This window comes from Nanorana parkeri, unplaced genomic scaffold (genome assembly GCF_000935625.1).
Source record: "Nanorana parkeri isolate BGI_ZX_2015 unplaced genomic scaffold, ASM93562v1 scaffold365, whole genome shotgun sequence".
NCBI lineage: Eukaryota > Metazoa > Chordata > Amphibia > Anura > Dicroglossidae > Nanorana > Nanorana parkeri.
In genome coordinates, this window is record NW_017306633.1 from 31162 (window position 1) to 49245 (window position 18084).

Below are 18084 nucleotides of genomic sequence, written 5' to 3' on the forward strand. Positions count from 1 at the left end.
CCTGTTGATTTGCACTATTGATTTCTTTATTGTGTAATGGTGATGTAGTGTTAAGCGCCAGCTAAAGAGCTAATTGCATTTTGTTCACCGAGCCCATGAACAGCACGCTGACCTACATGTATTCGCTCAATACAATGTTCTATATATGAGAGAAAAACGGAGCCCGGGCATTGCTAGGTCCTTAACAATCTGTTAACTGAGTAAGTGAGAGGCAATTAACCTAATGTATAGATACATCTCCCACAAGAACTCCTTAAAAAGCAAAACAAGTTTTATTTTACTTTGTTGGCCCTCAACTAAAAGGCCAAGAGAGGCTTAGCAGTAAATCAATCAAACACTCACAGTTCTTTGGAGAAGAAATTGATTGTTAGATACCCAAGTATACAAAACAGTACCTGATGGGACTGAAAGTTTAAATTTAAAACTAGGGATGCACCGATACCGGTATTTCGGTATCCAGTACGAGTACCGATATTTTTTTCAGTACTCGCAGATACTGAATACTGAGTACCAGAAGTCCCATTCAGGAAGCCAGGCGAAGTGTAATTACTCGCCACCTGGCTTCCTGATTAGCCAGGAAGCCAGTCAGTGTGTAAAGACTCGCCACCCGGCAGTGTGTAAAGTACTCACCCAAATACCTGGCATCGGCACCGATACCGATACTAGTATCGGTATCGGTGCATCCCTATTTAAAACTGCATGTCTGATTTGCAATGATGTATGCAGCTACAAAGCTTATACTATCTATACTGTTGGGGCTCGCTAAAAGGTAAAGCAACTCTATGTGGTAAGAAAAGTCATTAATTGAAGTGATCAGGTCAGAGAGGTACTCAGAACTGTACAGAAACCTTCCATAATGGAGGTATAGAAGACACGTGAACAAGTTCTTCATAAATGAACCAGGGTATGCATATATAGATTGTAAAGAGTCTTTGATAGGAGGAGCTAAAATTTCCTCTCCTACAGAATGGCAGGTTACCAACAAAAAGAGCATTTTACAAATTAAAGTCCTGCCTGAAACCATCTGGATTGCAACCAAACAGATTAGTTTTAAATCAGAACTCTGGGCAAATCAAATCTTAACCCTTGTAGTGAGGCTTCCTCTATACTTCAAGGGAGCTAAGATAACAAAGTTATACTCACTCGAACCATGATACCAGCTGGCTCTTAGACTGCTCCTTTCAGCCTTGCTCCCCCTCCGCTCCCATGGTATAAGGTCCTGTGAGTCATCATGTCCAATACAGCGTATTGAACGTGAGGATACAGAGGGACATACCATCGTTGGAACGGAGGTGTAGACAGACCGGAGGGAGTGGTGTAAGAGCAAGCCGGGATTGCAGTTCAGGTGAGTATAACGTTGTTATTTTAGCTCCTTAGACAAAATGAGCAATTAACCAGGGATGCACCGATACCAGTTCAGATACCAGTGCCGATACTCGGCATTTTCACAAGAACTACCAGGGTTGCGGTGGTTACAGCTGGGACCTGGCTCTGGCACTCCACCACTGTCCTGAAACCATTAGTCTGTATTGTTTTAGAGAAACTGACACATGACATTAAACAAAAATTTATCAGTACTTGTACTTGGTCTGGAAAAAAATGTTATTGGTGCATCCCTAATATATATATATATATAAAGTCTAGTCTTGGATCTGGAAGAGGTATCAGTACTTGTACTAAGTAGGAGACCTTGGTATCTGTGCATCCCCACTGCAAGGGTTAAGATTTGATTTGCCCAGAGTTCTGCCTTAAGCTCCTGTAGGCGATGGTGAATTTTCAGTCTAGATAGCAAATGTTACACACACATCACTATGAGGCAGAAAGATCAGGAGCCAGATATACATCTGGTTGTTGCTGATATATTATATATCCCAACAAATATACCAGACTGACACACCAGGCATGCAGACTAATACCCCCATGGTTAAAGGGCCTTGAGCATGAGGACAGTTGGCCATGCTAATAGCATGATACCAATAGGCTTTTCAACTTATACCCCTAAAAAGTAGTGGAAGGAAGTTGTATACGCAGCCTAGATTTTCCTTCGCTTCCTGTCCTTGATGCAGAGCAGGAAGTAAGTTGAGATCTCTTCATACCAAAGGGAAATCCCCTCTTTGTTGTCACCAGAGCAGCTGCCCCCATTGGAACTTTTACCCTCACATTCTGCTCCTGTGACAATGAAAGAATGCTGGATTCCACATCACTTTGTATACCGAAGACAATGGTCAGAGACAGCAATACAAACCTGACAGAGGTTCTATCCCTCAAACGTACACTTTAATTACCAAAATAAATGAAGCAATGACATGGACTGTACAATTGCCTTCAAGATGTAGATTGGACTACCAGTTCCAATATACTGATTTTGTAATAAGGACACATAATATTTCATCATCATATCTCTGTCTCTAGCTGTCTAACAGTAAAACAATTCATATTATCAGCTCAGGTCTTAGGGTGAGTGATAGGAGTGTGGGTTCCACATTCACATATATATGCTTTACTTTTCTACAAAATCATAGGTGATTTACTGCATGTACTGTGAAATGATATTACTTTAGAGTCCTCCACTCACAGAATTAAAAGAGAACTATGGGGTAACCTTTTTATCCCATAGTTCTTTTTAGGGTCACAGGAGGACATATACTAACATCCTCCTGTGACCCAAAGCTCAGTATTTAGTGGACTTTTGCATGCTATATACTGAGAGCGCCGCAGCCGAGACGAATCTGTGGAGATCCACCCAGTTGGCTGATTGACAGTGGGCTCTGCCTATCTAGAGGCAGAGCCTGCTGTGCCCACTCCCTCCCCCGTCCGTTCCTCCAGTCAGCGCTGGAGGATCGGAGAGGGGGAATCCCTGCGGAGAGCGGTGACTGATAGTCACGGGTTTCTGCAGGGAGATGATCGGGAAGTGAGCAAGCGACGGTATGTGTTTCAATGTCACACGTCGGCTCTAACTATGAGAATGAGTGTAAATCACTCACCTCATAGTTCTCCTTTAACTATATTGTTATAATAAAGCATATCTTACAGGTCTTAAAAAAACCAAAGCAGTGTTCTGGTGTTGCTATAATGTGAACCTTTGGCCAGGTATAAGACATTCAAGTATTTGTTTATTCATAACAAGCAATACATGATCTTTTAAAAAACGCTCACTGAGCTCTGAAGCTGCGGGCACTGTGAAGCAATTAATCTTCAAAACTCACAGCACAAGTACTATAGTCATTCCACTTGTCCTCTCAGAAGCTCGGTCCACCCTGCTCCCTTCTTTCATAGCTCTTGCCTTGTGTTTAAATGCTGTCGGGAAAACTATTTGAAAAACATTAGTACTTCTGCTGTGAATTTTTTGAGGACAATTGTGGAACAGCAGTGCTACACATTCCAGCCTATTTATTAGAGACCTGTAAAAGAACAATTCAGCCAATCAGACATAATTTCTTGCAAGCCCTGAAAAATGACATCTGTCTGGTTATTGATAGGTCCCTTCTTTCATAGCTCTTGCCTTGTGTTTAAATGCTGTCGGGAAAACTATTTGAAAAACATTAGTACTTCTGCTGTGAATTTTTTGAGGACAATTGTGGAACAGCAGTGCTACACATTCCAGCCTATTTATTAGAGACCTGTAAAAGAACAATTCAGCCAATCAGACATAATTTCTTGCAAGCCCTGAAAAATGACATCTGTCTGGTTATTAAAGGATACTGCATTCACCATCAACAAATACTTGCGCCCTCCGGGTTGTGAAAGAGATTGGCTCTTCAAATGGCCAAGAGAAAAACCAGAAATATCAATGTAGACTTCCAATATCAGACCAAGCTAAGCCTAAAGCATGAATATGAAGTGTGAACAATAGGCGGGACAGAGAACAGATGAGGACACAGTTTATAGGACACACTTCCTTTCAGCTCCTGCCAAACCAGAAAAAACAGATCTATTAATTATAGACAATTGTAGAAGATTGGGCAACATCGAATTAATCACGGCAAGAATGGGAATGTCTAATTACCTCCGCTAGCTGTAATTAATGAGATTTCTTCGCCATACCCATAAATCAACTAAACACATCCAGTAATTTGGGCACCTTTTTCTGCTCACCATACATCACCATTTCTGATACAAAAACAAAGCTATTGTTTAGCCTCATTTTATTTTTGAAGCCAATGATGTGAATGCAGTTTGCTTATTCACATCAAGGCATTCATACAGGACAGATAAATAAAAGGAGGAGAGAACAAATGGCTAGATACACACAAGATAGAGCTGATTTATTCTTCTGCAAATAAACACTTAAGAGTACCTGTCGTGCACATGCTGTAGGCCTGTCAGTTCTGATGGTTAAAACACAGCTCAGCCTATCAATGCAGTGAACACAACTGACAGCACTGAAGCACAAGAAGGTCTGCTGCTGTGATAGCTGCCCATCTAGATGTCAAAACAAGAATTACAGAATTCACAATGGCCTACAACCATCTCTGATAAGCAGAAACAACGGAACTGCAGTATGTAAAGCCTATACCCACAATCGGGGCAACTACTTTTATTATAGCCACTATAGTCCGACTTAAGGCAAACTCCCTTAAATAATGGCAAATTATGTTGTTAAGTTGAACTGTAGTCACACAATAAATTCTAGAACCCCGACCCCAAACCCCTCTAATGATAATGAATAAGAATGCACACCAGCTTCTACCAACCCAGAATGCAGTCTTTGTTTAAACTGGCAGAGAGCAATACTGCTCCTACGCCGGAGAGCTGCATACAATTTTATGGGTTGCCTGTATACTAGTGTTAGCAACTGGAACACATGCCGGTGGAACGTTAGTCTCTTGACCTGGAGGGTACAGTTCCAGTGTCCACCAGCGAGTGGCTCCCAACAGTCTGCAGGTTTGAAAGAAGTGTTTTTTACCTGGTGCTGCCTGCTGAGGGGGTATTTAGCAACTCCTCAGGGTTAAATATGTGGTCAGGTTCGGACCGAGCTTGAGCTCATCTGAACCCAGAAGGAAGCCGTCAGTGCCAGTCCAATCAGCTGCGGCATTCCCTATCCTGCAGCTGCATGTATGCAAAGGGGCTGGATGCTGGTGGCATCATTGACCTTATATGATCACATGGCCATATTGTCTTTGACATGTCATTGACTCAATATCATCTACTCAGGAGTCTCTCAGTGCTTCATTGCCTCATTTTGCTAATCTGCTGCTCTTGAATCTGCTGTACCCATTGCCTCTAAACCTGTTACCTGTTCCAACTCCGGTTCCTGGCATCCGTTTCCCTTTCTTGTACCCCTGCCTGTCCCTGCTTTTCCCTTCCTGTCTGTAGATAGTATTTTTTTTTCATGTGTGCTCACTGGGTTTAGTATAGTTTGTTGTATTTGTGAGTTGTGTCATGTGTGCTTAATGAATTGCATCACGTAGATTTGAGTCTGGTTTTCTCTGTGTAGCCCCACATATCTGGTCAGGCTAGCACTGCAAGACACCAGTGTCCTAACAGTTAGCTCAGGGCCAATATATTGTAAAGCACTTCACAAATTGTTGATAATTTTAAAAAATCCAGTATAATGATAATAATATACAGGTAGCCCATAGAACTTAATAGAGGTTAGCAGCACAGGCACAAATCTGAGCTCGGTGGGAGCTAATGAAACGACAGGGAAGGTCCTGGGCTGGTGGGCGCAGGTGCACATTTGTCAGAACAGAGGCTTTATTCGTTAGTATCTAGAAGGATGGGAATAGGGACTTTAAAAATGTTTTGTGTATAATTTCGGTTCCGCTTTAAACTCAGCATTTCATGTAGGTACAGTAAGTAAATTCACTTTGTGCAAACAATTATGTAGTGCACCATTCTTTGATTTGTTTTATTCCTTTATTATGAAGTGAATTCGATTTTCTAGACAAGCTTTTGAGAGAAAAACTCTTTATCAAGTCACAGCAGTTGGAAATACAAATTCTTTTAGCACGCCTGACTGTGTGAAGCCAAATGACAATCGGCTCAAGGGGCAAGGACATAACCATGCAGGGGGTCCATACCGAAGACTATGCATCAATATGCAAGGATTGCCAACAGTAAAGTATAAAAATAGAGCCATCATGGTAGCTATAGCTACTCCTAATGCAAATCAATGTATCTGATACGGTATATGTGCATGCATGGTACACTAGATATTCATGTTGTATTAGGCAAATGAGCAAAAGTATGGATAAAATGGGTAGGTGTAGTCTAAATTTGTGATTTCCAGGAAAAGCAAACTAATTGCTTATCATACTGTGTTCCTACTCTGTGACCCAGGAAGGGTTCCCACTTACCTTGTAAACATAAATCTGCCCCGTCTCCATTCTCAGTGTTGCTTAATGAGCTTCTTGTAGACTGAAGCTTAACCATAATTAATTGTTTTTACTGCATTTCCCAAATTCACCTATTAGTAGCATTACTGATAACATTTCTAATAGTACTGTAGTTTCAAAATTCTAGTAAAATAAGGGATACCAGCACCTTAGTGGGCACAGCCGCAGCCTCCAGTGTTTTTTGTTTTGTTTTTTTAGTAGGTGCCAGAAGTCTTTAGTATCCTATCAGTTGCTTACCATAGACCTCTATAGGGGCTGTGTCCCATGTGTCTCATGTCTCTGGACTGAACTAAGTATGTACATAGGGAAGGGGAGAGTCAGCTAGTTTAGGTCAGGGAACAGGTTCTAAAATGTGCTTATCTTTTAAAGTAGATGTAGACCCTAACCCAGCGGTGGGCAGATTAATATGGAATTTAGGAGCCAGTCTGTCCAATTCAGGAGCCAGCAGATGGCGCCAGCTCCATTGGCATAAATAGATAAAAGATCAAAAGTTAGGCACCAGCTGGAACATTGCCTACCTAGCCCCTGGTTTTTGTCCAGCCCTGCCCTAACCTAATGACATTAAGGGGTTATTCACTAAAGAGCCGAAGGATCCAGCCATAGCTTTGGCTGATTCTTCGGCTCTTTCTGGCCAACTCTGCCTTTCGGTTCAGTCGAATCGAAGGGCTGCTGTATGGGCTATTCACAATAGCCTGTACAGCAGCCTAAGGCAGCCAAGTGGCTCAGCTGAGCCGAAGGCATATGCTTCGCTTCGTCTGAGTGGAAGTGACAGCCGAAGCGTGGAGAAAGGTCAGCCGAAGCTGGACGATCTCCACGTAAATGACAGCTGGGCAGAGCCAGCCGTGATCTCATGGCTCGCTCCGCCGAGTTGTAATGACAGATCAACGTCCCCAAACGACCTGGGGAGCTGATCCGTCATTAAACAATAACAACTGGGCAGAGCCGGCCGGTTGTTATTCATTGCCCGGGACCTGCTAGAAGACTCTGGCAGGTGCCGGCTAATAGGAAACAGTTGGGCGTAGCTAGCTGTCACTGCTAGCTCCGCCCAATTGTTCTTATTTTGCTGGCGTTTCTTTTTTTTAAATAATTTTTAATTGTCTTTTTTTTTCTTTAAACTATTTTCTTTTATTTTCCCATTTTCCTACATTTTAAAGCAAATATTCCACTTTTTTAAAATTAATTTCACTTATTTCCCATTCTGCTCGTTACCTCGGTGGTATCAAGCAGAATAGCCGAGCCAAATGCCGCTCGGTGGCATTCGGCTATTCACTTACTGCCATTCTCGCAAGTGAGCTGCCGGAGCTTCGGCTCAGCCAATCCACATGTTGGATCGGCTGAGTCAAAGTCCTTCTGCACTTCAGCTCAGCCAAACATGCAGAGCATGTTCGGCTGACCAAAGTGCAGCCGATATATGGCTGATTTTAGCTAATGTGCGGCTGAAATGAGCCGTACACTCCAGAAGTGAATACCCGAACAGGGTTCGGCTCACTTCACTTCGGCTGGGTTATTCACTTGGCTGCCTTCGGCAGCTTTGTGAATTGGCCCCTTAGTTTCCTAAATCACTGTGCATAATAAGCAATTTCCTTTTTAAAAATACATATTTTCCCCTTTTGTTGAACCTTACTGCTGCTGATCTCATCCAGCCCCTTTGCAGTCAATTCTTGTCTACATGCACTCCAGAAATATCTTCATGGTATTTCTCAAGATAGGTTCCTGATGGTGGCAATGGTGGACCATGCATACATGGTTGGGCTAAAGGAAGTTGACAATAAATTGTGTGAATACTCACTTTAAATTATCCAATCATATAAAAAGCAAATTCCTTCTGTTTGAATAACCAATTATGTGCAGATAAGTAAGCAGCAATGATCTTTTTACATGGTTGAATAATTAAAGTGAATATTCACATTTATCTGTGGTGGAACAGACACTTGTAGTCTCCATAGAAAGCTTGTAGCTCATGCTGAGACTGCAGGGCACAATTGGGAGCCTGGGTTAGAGAATTGTCATCAGAGAACAGGAAGTGTCTGAACAAGGAGATTCGGTATTATTTTCATGAAAGCTGCAGATTTCAATTTTAAAAATTACTTTTGAAATATTATTAACAAGTTAAAGCTTGTATAATATTTTAGTGATTGGGTTTACACATACTTTAATCCTGTATTCGTGATGCTTACAATACAAGAGGTTGACCAATTCGAGTATGAAACATCTCAACACACAAAGTCGAAGCCAAACTTCTGCATCACTAACAAATGCCTTCATATGAGTGACTTTATTTAATGAGATCCGGTTTGGCATAAGGTTATAAAACCTCTGCACAACGTATAAAGACTTAAGTTTTGGGAACTTTTGCATTATGATTTCATGAGAATACATTTATTTTTCTTCTGCTCATTATCTTGTGTAGGTATTGTTCTCCTAGTGCAATAGGGTCACAATACAGAACCAGCACACATTTAATATCTTGGCAAATATTCAAAAGCATAACCTGGACAGAAATAAAGTTCTTTACTACAGAATTATTATAATCCCTTCATAGGTTCAAGGACCTTGAGATATTTTACTGGAACAGATGACTACAAAATACAGTATGAATGCTAGAAACACAAAAATAATATCTGCTACAATAAACTGTATGTTTATTTAATGCAAAACTTTACTTGGCTTAATCAAGTTCCTTTGGGCTGCTGCCATATTGTGCGGTGTGCCCAGCATACTTGCACAATATGACAGATTTACTTTTTAGTGAGCCCTCCTCCAGCAACATGTCATCTGTGCTCCCCCTTGTCACTTCATTGCCACCGCTGTCATCTACTTCTGGTCTTCTTCCAGGTCTAGAGTCTTCTTTATTGGCCAGCCATTTTGAAAGTAACTCCTCCCTAGCTGCGGCTGATACTTCGGCTAGCTTCGGCCGTTTCAGTAGAGCCGAAGGGTTGCTGTACGGGCTATTCACTATAGCCCATACAGCTACTGAAGCTGGCCGAGCGGCTCAGCCGAGCTGCAGGCATATGCTTCGGCTCGACTGAGCCGAAGTGACACCCGAAGCAAGCCGAAAGCCTCACAACTGACAGCTGGGCTGCAATGACAGATCAGCGTCCGCAGGTTACCGAGCAGAATAGCCGAGCTGAATGCCACTTGGCGACATTCGGCTAGTCACTCACTGCCGTTCGGCCCCTATGTGAATAGGGGTGAACGGCGGCGAGTGAGCTGCCGTAGCTTCGGCTAAGCCGATCCAGATGTCGGATCGGCTGAGTCGAACTCCTGCACTTCAGCTCAGCTGAACATGCTGAGCATTTTGGCTGAACCAAAGCCAGCCGATGTACGGCTGAAATCAGCCGTACAAGCTTGAAGTGAATAGCCGAACAGCATTCGGCTCACTTCACTTTGGGTTGGTTAATCACTCAGCTGCCTTGGGCAGCTTTGTGAATAACCCTTTTAGTGATTATAATACTACATTTCATAAGCAATTGCCTTATATAAAATGGTATTCTTTGTTGCATAACAGCACTGCAGACCACCTTCATTCTTCTTGTAGCCACTTCCTGTCTACATACATGCACTCCAGCAATAGCTGCATGGCATTTCTCCGGGTGACTTTTCTGATGATGACCAGGCTGGTGCAGTACTTGCTAAAATGGACACGTGCAGGCTCCATTGGAATCTTGTGTGACAATGCAGAGCACAGTTGGAAGACAGAACCGCCAGCAAACCTAGATTTCAACAAATCCCAGCGTTCCATGGGTGAAGGATATGTTCTGCTGCCAGTAGCTGGAACACTCACTTCAGCATCTGACAGCAGATCTATGCGGCTCTTTCAGATGAAGTATTCTTTGTTCTGACAGTGTGTACATGTACAGTTCAGGTGCTAAGGAAGGGAATGGTGTTGACACTACAGGTATAAGCAGGTAATCTTAGACATCTTAAAAAAAAAAAAAAGTACACCCGGTGTTCTATCGAAAGCTCCGACTTGTCGAGCTCTCCGACTCGGCACGCCACATCCAGTGACTGCCAGTAGGAGATGTACAGCAGATGGAGCTAGTGCGCAAGGGCAGGAAATCCTTGTCGAACTGTCTAACTATTGCCACTGCGTCTGCACGGCTAGCGGCTCATCGGATTCTATAACCTAGGACAAACTTATATTTGTCCTAGGTTATAGAAGCCGATAGCCACGCAGGCGCAACTGTGGTTGTAGAAGGAATCATGTGGCCGTGCAGGTGCTGTAAGATAATATAACCTTTGACTAGGTTATAGAATCCGATGAGGCAATAGCCACAGTGCCTGCGTGGCTATCAGCTCGTCGGCTTCTATAACCTAGGACAAATATAACTGTAATTAGGTTAATAGAATTAAGTTAATAGAAGTGGATAGACGTGCAGGCGCTGTGGCAATAGTTAGACAGTTCAACAAGAATTTCCTGGCCATGCGCACTACTTCCATCTGACTGGCAGTTACCGGATGTGATGTCACCAGTTGGAGAGTTCGACAAGTTGGAACTTTCGATAGAACACCGGCATTAAAGCTCAACTCCAGTCAGATAAAAATGAAAAAATAAATAATGCAACTGTGTATTTCTCTATACTTACTGAAATGTAATTTTACATACTAGTATAAGTATCCTAATCTTTCTTGATGCTAGCATCTTGTCATATCTTGCACAGCACAACTCAGACTGAAAAAGGGTTGCGCTATCAATAGCAGCTATTAAGGATGGCGGGGCTTTAAAATTTGTAGATGATGGTCTATCCTAGTGTTCTCCACCCTTGAGACAGAGATGATCAAGGCCCAAAAGTAAAAGCCTTTAAAAGGAGAACTATGGGGTTAAGTATTTTCCCCATAGTTCTCCTTAGGGTAACGGGAGGACACAAACTAGCGTCCTCCCGTCACCCTAGGCTCAGTATACTGCGAGGTGTAGCTCGCGGTATACTGAAACACGCCGCAGTATACCGCGAGCAGCTGCTCGCGGTATACTGAGACGCCGCAGCTAAAGCGTATCCCGACAATTATGTCTGGATCCGTCCAGCTGCGTGACTGACAGCTGGCTCTGCCTATCTAGAGTACCCGCTCCCCCCCCCGTCTGTTCCGCCAGTCAGCCCTGGCTGATCGGAGCGGGGAGGGGGGAATCCAGCCCCTTCCCTGTCACGGCAGAGAACCGTGACAGGATCGAGAGGCGAGCGAACGCCGGTATCTGTTCGCTCACCTCCCGATCTACTGAGCCGACCTGTGACAGTTTCATTGTCACAGGTCGGCTAGAACTATGAGGTGAGTGAAAAGCACTCACCTCATAGTTCTCCTTTAAAAGACATAGACACAATTGTAAGATACAAGCAATAGGCCATAGACCGTATCTCCAGCAGGAAATGTGGTTTAGAACATTCACACTAAAGAGTAAGGCACCAGCACACCATCAGCTTCATCATCAAGAATGCCTTTATTGACATTATTCGATCATGATATAAAAAATTAAGCAACATTTTGGGGTCACGCAGGGTCCCTTCATCAGGCACTGTAATATGTATGGTTTTTGCACTTGTTATCACATTGTCTGATTAAGGGACCCTGCGTGGCCCAGAAACATCACTTTATTTTGTGACATTATGATCAAATAACATCAATGAAGTCATTCTTGATGATGAAGATGATGGTGTGCTGGTGACTTACTCATCACTGTCAGGGCCGTCTTTAACGCAGGGCAAAATGGGCAATTGCCCTGCGCCCCATAATTTACAGGGGCCCAAAGCAGCTGTCCCTTTAGCCCAAGCGTGAGACAGGAGAAGCCCAGCGGCACCGCTGACAGGGAGACCATCCGGCCGTCCTTTCTCCTCTAGTTAATGTCTGTGTGCCTCCTGCTTCTGTGATCTTCCCCCCTCCCCATGCCTGTCACATAGACACAGACATCGGGGAGGATGCATGGGAGATCCGGCAGGCACGGAGGAGAAGGAGGGGGAGGACACAGCCAGACACAGCAGAAGAAACAACCTAACCAGATCCTCAGTGTCTCTATTGCAGGTTACATTGTGATATGCATATACCATGCAGTAAGTGCTTGAGGACAAGCAACAGTAATGCAATACAGATTCATGGACTTAGGACCCTGCAACCCAATGAGTTCAGGACCCTGCAACACAATGGATTCAGGACCCTGCAACGAATTTGACTTAAGACCCTGCAACGCAATGGACTTAGGACCCTGCAACACCATGGATTAAGGACTCAGCAAGAAAATGCAGTTAGGACTCTTCAATGCAATGGATTCAGGAGTCTGCAATACAATGGACTCAGGACCCTGCAACACAACAAACGTTGGACTCCCCAACGCAATAAACTCTTGACTCTGCACTGCAATGGACTTAGGACTTTGCAACATAAGAGGGTCCTAAGTCCATTGCGTTGCAGGCTCCTAAGTCCATTGCGTTGCAGGCTCCTAAGTCCATTGCGTTGCAGGCTCCTAAGTCCATTGCGTTGCTGGGTCCTGAGTTTACTGCGTTGTGGGGACCTGAGTTTGCTGCGTTACAGGCTCCTGAATCCATTGCGTTGCAGGGTCCAAGTCCTAAGTGCATTTCGTTCCTGAGATTATTGTTTTGCAGAAGCTTGAGTCCATTGCGCTATTGCCTGGATATGTGTTTTTATTTATTAGTTTCTTTTCAGGGGAAGGTGTTGTAGGTTGATTATGGGGGTCTGCGTCGGGAAGTGATGGAGCTGGGAAGGTTGTCAGTAAATCTTGCCCAGAGCCCAATTAATATTTAAGACGGCCCTGATCACTGTATCTGAGTGGCACTGTCCGCTTGTTACTATAGCATCCGCATTGAACCAAAAGACACACATCAGTCAGGAGTGCGAAGGGATGTCCGTACTAAAACATTCACGCTGACCCCACAAAATAGTGCTGCCAATAGTAGAAACATTTGAGACAACACAATGCGGCCCTACTTACAGGAAAGTCTCTGCCTTATCCATCCTTGCACCTTTCTGCTGCTCGCCAAACTAGACAACAGTACTTCTAACTAGAGGTGCACCGAAATACAAATTTAAAAACAGAAACGAAACCGAAATAAAAAAATTGTCAGGCTGAAACCGAAAATGTTTTTATTTATTTTTTCTAATTTTTGTTTTCTATTTATTTTTTATAAACATTTTAATTTTTTACTTTACTTTTAGGGGCTTTGGGGAAATATTAGGGGTCTAAACAGACCCCTTATATTTCCCTTTTAAAATAGAAAAAGAGATTGAGGACACAAAGTCCTATGTTTTTCTGTATCCCCTGTTATGAATGAACAGGAATCCGCTGTGAGTGTTCCTGTTCATTGATAACATGAGGACATTGTGTGCTTACTATAACTACAACTATGAATGAACGGGAGTGGATATAGATCACTTCCCATTCATTCATAATTGAGGATATAGTAACCATACTCTGTCCTCAATTATCTACAAACACTCAGCGATCAATGATCACTGAGTGTTTGCATTGGCTCTCCTCTCTGGCAGCTGTCAACCGGAGGCTGAGCGAGCAGTGTAGGGAGGAGAGCCCTGCCGGACTGTGATAGGCGGCTGAGCGGTGTGGGAGAAGAGACACCAGCGGCTCACAGCGCTTTCCTCCCGCAGCGTCGGCCGGCCGTCACTTTCTCTCCTCCCCACTGGGACACAAAGCAGCACCCAGCGGGTAGGAAAGAAACCAGGGATGTGACGATATATCGGCAGGAAAATGGCACTTTCGGCATTTAGTCAAAGGTGTCATTTTCGGCCGATATGTTTCAGCGGCCGATATATCGGTGCATCCCTACTTCTAACAAACACATTTACAATGACACATAATTGGCTTTAGTTTTGGGTCTTACCATCCACCAATAGGAACCAAGTTTAACATTTTCTGTTACTTGTATGATTACTCTTTCTCCACGTTCTTACTAGCAACATTCCTTTCTGACGTATACATGATGTCAAATCTTTTCATACACCAATATTCAGAAATGCAGCATGAAATTGCCTCTTTTCAAGTCTAAGAATCTCCTAGCACACTGCAAAAGATGAATTTATGATTCATACCCTTTATCAACAAAAGAGCAATCCACCCCTCAAGACTGCATTAAAAATAGGAAAGCAGTGACTCAAACTCTAAACAACACACAAACGCTGGCAATGTCTGCCATCAGAGACAGAATCAAGGAGGAAATAAACTCATTCGGTTCTCATTAATGATCCTGGCATGGAAAAGTATATTTCAGGCAAGAAGTGTTGTGCTTGCTAGACCAAAGACCATATGAAAACAAATTCTACTCTTTAAAAGTGAACTATTCTTTTTTTTTTTTTAAACTACATACTTTATATAGAGCAAACACACTAATCTACAAAATGTAATTCTCTTTACATTTTTTTTTTTTACAATATATATTGCTTCGCAAAAAACAAAGTCACCAACCGGATTTCGGGGAGTTTTATGATCTGGGGTTGCTTCAGTTGGTCAGGTCTAGGTTCAGCAACGTTATGTCCCCGAAGAATGAGGTCAGCTGCCCATCTGAATATACTGAATGACCAGGTTCTTCCATCAATGGATTTTTTTCTTCTGTGATGGTACATTGGGCATATTCCAAGATGATAATGTCAGGATTCATCGGGCTCATATTGTGAAAGAGTGGTTCAGGGAGCATGAGACATCATTGTCACACATGGATTGGCCACCACAGAGTCCAGACCATAACCCCATTGAGAATCTTTGGGATGTCTTGGAGAAGACTTTACGCAGTGCTCTGACCTCCCATCATCACTACAAGTTCTTGGTGAAAAATTAATGTAACTCTGGATGGAAATAAATGTTGTGACCTTGCATAAGATTATCGGCACGATGCCACATGGAAGGCGTGCTGTAATCAAAGCTAAAGGAGGTCCAATAAAATATTAGCGTATGTGACTTTTTTGGCCAGGCAGTGTATTTGCTGAATAATGGCATTTAAAGAAAGTGATGATGTCCCTTAAAAAAACATATGCAGTCCTTCATCCTCTGATCTTAATGCTTCTACATATGTTACACTTACCTGAGTTTCAAAAACCACTTCAATGGCAATCAGCAGGAGCTCAATGATCAAGATGACAAGGAGCACCCAGAAGAACTGAAGAGAGAACAAGAAGAGTTGTTGGAATTAAAAGTTCACAACATTTTTACAAATACTTCAAAAGCAAGTAATGACCTCCTCCCATAAAACATAATGTGGGGAATTTATCAATACTGTAGCAGGCAAAATCTGGAGCAGATGTGCATGACAACCAATCAGCTTGTTTGTTCAGTTAAGATTTGAAGATGAAAGGTGGATGCTGATTGGTTGCCATGCACAGCTGCTCCAGATTTTGTCTGCTCCAGTTTTGAGAAATTCCCCTCAATAAGCCTTGAAATGGTTCACACAGTGTGTTTTGGTCATAATCAATAATTACATTCACGATTTTAGGGGACATTAAAAACATGACTGGCTACAGACAGATCTTTTTCATTGTAAGCCTTACTTTACATTAGCCTGCATTCACACCTAGCCTCAGTGTTTATGCATGCATTTTCGCCTAACGTTCTTTACACGCTTTTGCACCTTTTTACAAGTGTTAGACACACGCACATAAAGACGCACGTTTTAAAATACATTGCGGCCAATGGGGAAATGTGTGTAAAAACAGGCACAGAAATGTGCAAAGTTGTTTCACGCAGTTTTCAGGCTTTTCCATTAAAGGAGAACTATGAGTCGAGTGAAAATCACTCAGCCTCATAGTTCGAGCCAACCTGTGACAATGAAACTGTCACAGGTCGGCTCAATAGATCAGAAAGTGAGCGAACGCGTACCTTTTCATCGCTCACTTCTCAATCCTGTCCCTGCAGAGAGCCGTGACTGTCACTCACGGCTCCTTGCAGGGATTCCCCCCTCCCCTGTCCGATCCTCCAGCGCTGACTGGCGGAACGGACGGGGGAGGGTACAGCTGGCTCTGCCTCTAGATAGGCAGAGCCAGCTGTCACTCATGCAGCTGGATGGATCCAGACAGTAATGTCGGGATCCGTCTCGGCTGCGGCGTCTCAGTATACCGCGAGCTGTAGCTCGCGGTATACTGAGCTGTGGGTGACATGAAGACGCTAGTTTGTGTCCTCCCGTTACCCTTAGGAGAACTATGGGGAAAAGCCCTGACCCCATAGTTCTCCTTTAAAGTCTAGTCTATGGGGCCAAACGCGCTGCAAAATGCCCCAAAGAGGTTCAGAAACTTTTTCCAAATAGGCATTTTGAAGCTCAGGTGTAAACGGGGGCCATTGAAATCAATGAGAATTATGTGCTGATCTTTTTGTACGAATATTCACAATAACTCCTAGGTGTGAATGGGCAAGTAAAAGTGTCTAAATCAGCCATTCTTAACCGGGGTTCCATAAAACCCCAGGGTTCCTCTAGAGGTGCCTTGAGTTGTGGCTGATTTTTCACCTCCCATTTCATAGTGCCTGCATAGTTCCGGGGTCAGGTTTCCTGAGACCTTTATTTGAAGGGTACCTCTGGTCTAAATATCCAGTATGTGCAAATCCATAGTATGTGCGTACGCAATTGGTTTGATTTACTAAAGGCAAATAGGCCGTTCACTTTGCAAGGGAGCTTTCCCTTGACTTGGTAAATGTAGTGAAAATTTACCCAATCACGCGCAAGGAAAATAAAAAACAAAAACAGTATTTTTGCTTGCTCATGCTTAGATGATGGAAGTCAGAGGAGCTTCACCTCATTCACTAAGCTCGGGGAAAACTGCCTTCCAAAATCAACAATTTATTTACCTTTAGTAAATCAACTCCTATATGTTGTATTTTACTTTGAATACTTAACATATAAATACACACACACACACACACACTATATGTGCACAAAGACATACTATACATACACATAAACAACCATACGCACACGCTTTCCCCATCTCTTTATCTATTACACTTTGTTGAATTAAGTTTTACTGTGTCATTTCCTCTTAATATTTGATTCATTGCCTTGTCGGTGACCTGTGCCCTTCATTTCATCTGTGCCATTTTAAACGGAGGGAGTACAAGTCTCCAGCATATTAAAATGGCAAGCATCACAATTAAAATGCAATCAATGAAGCGTCCTGTATAGAAGAGCTGGGAATGGGAGATGTTCTGGCTTGTCACCGACTCCTCATGCGTCTGGATATTAACTGATCGAATGACGGCGACAACATTTCATTGCCTAATCCCCAGCGATGGCCAACATGTCTTTACTAATATTGTGTTCCAATATTGGTATTAACCTTTGGGCTTCTAGGAAATGACAACAAATGGAGCGCTCATGTTTTTTGTCCCCGCAGCAGCCATGATGAATGAGGTCATTAGAATCTACTAGGTCTGAAATATTTTTCATGGGTAACAGACTTGTTTAACTCTTTGTTGTGTTGATCGCCAACCTCAGGAGCGTCAGTAATGTACTGAGCTCTAATGACCAATAATAAAACAAATATGTAGAACTAGAAATGATTTTCTTACTATCTAACTGCAAGCAGTGGCAGCACTACCACCATTGCACAATCCACTACTACTAAATGGATCCTCCATAGTAACATGGAAGACAGCTTCTACATTACTGACTATGATTGATACAGTCGTAACTGAAGTCCATACAGATGCCTTTCTAATAGAAAACCTCCTTAAGGTCCAACCTGTGTGGTGCTTTGGGGTGCCTTTGAATAGACCCCTACAGTGGCAATTTTTCAGGCAGCCTAAATAAAT

The 18084-nt window shown here is 43.0% G+C and overlaps 1 protein-coding gene across 1 annotated transcript in view; it reads right to left on the bottom strand.

Moving 5' to 3' along the window:
- Positions 1–18084, bottom strand: part of LOC108788964 (tetraspanin-15-like) — an 89810-nt gene that overhangs the window by 11540 nt on the left and 60186 nt on the right. Inside the window, exon 3 of the mRNA XM_018558873.1 lies at positions 15371–15445. Coding sequence (XP_018414375.1) covers positions 15371–15445 — 75 coding nt within the window. The remainder of the gene's footprint in view (positions 1–15370; positions 15446–18084) is intronic.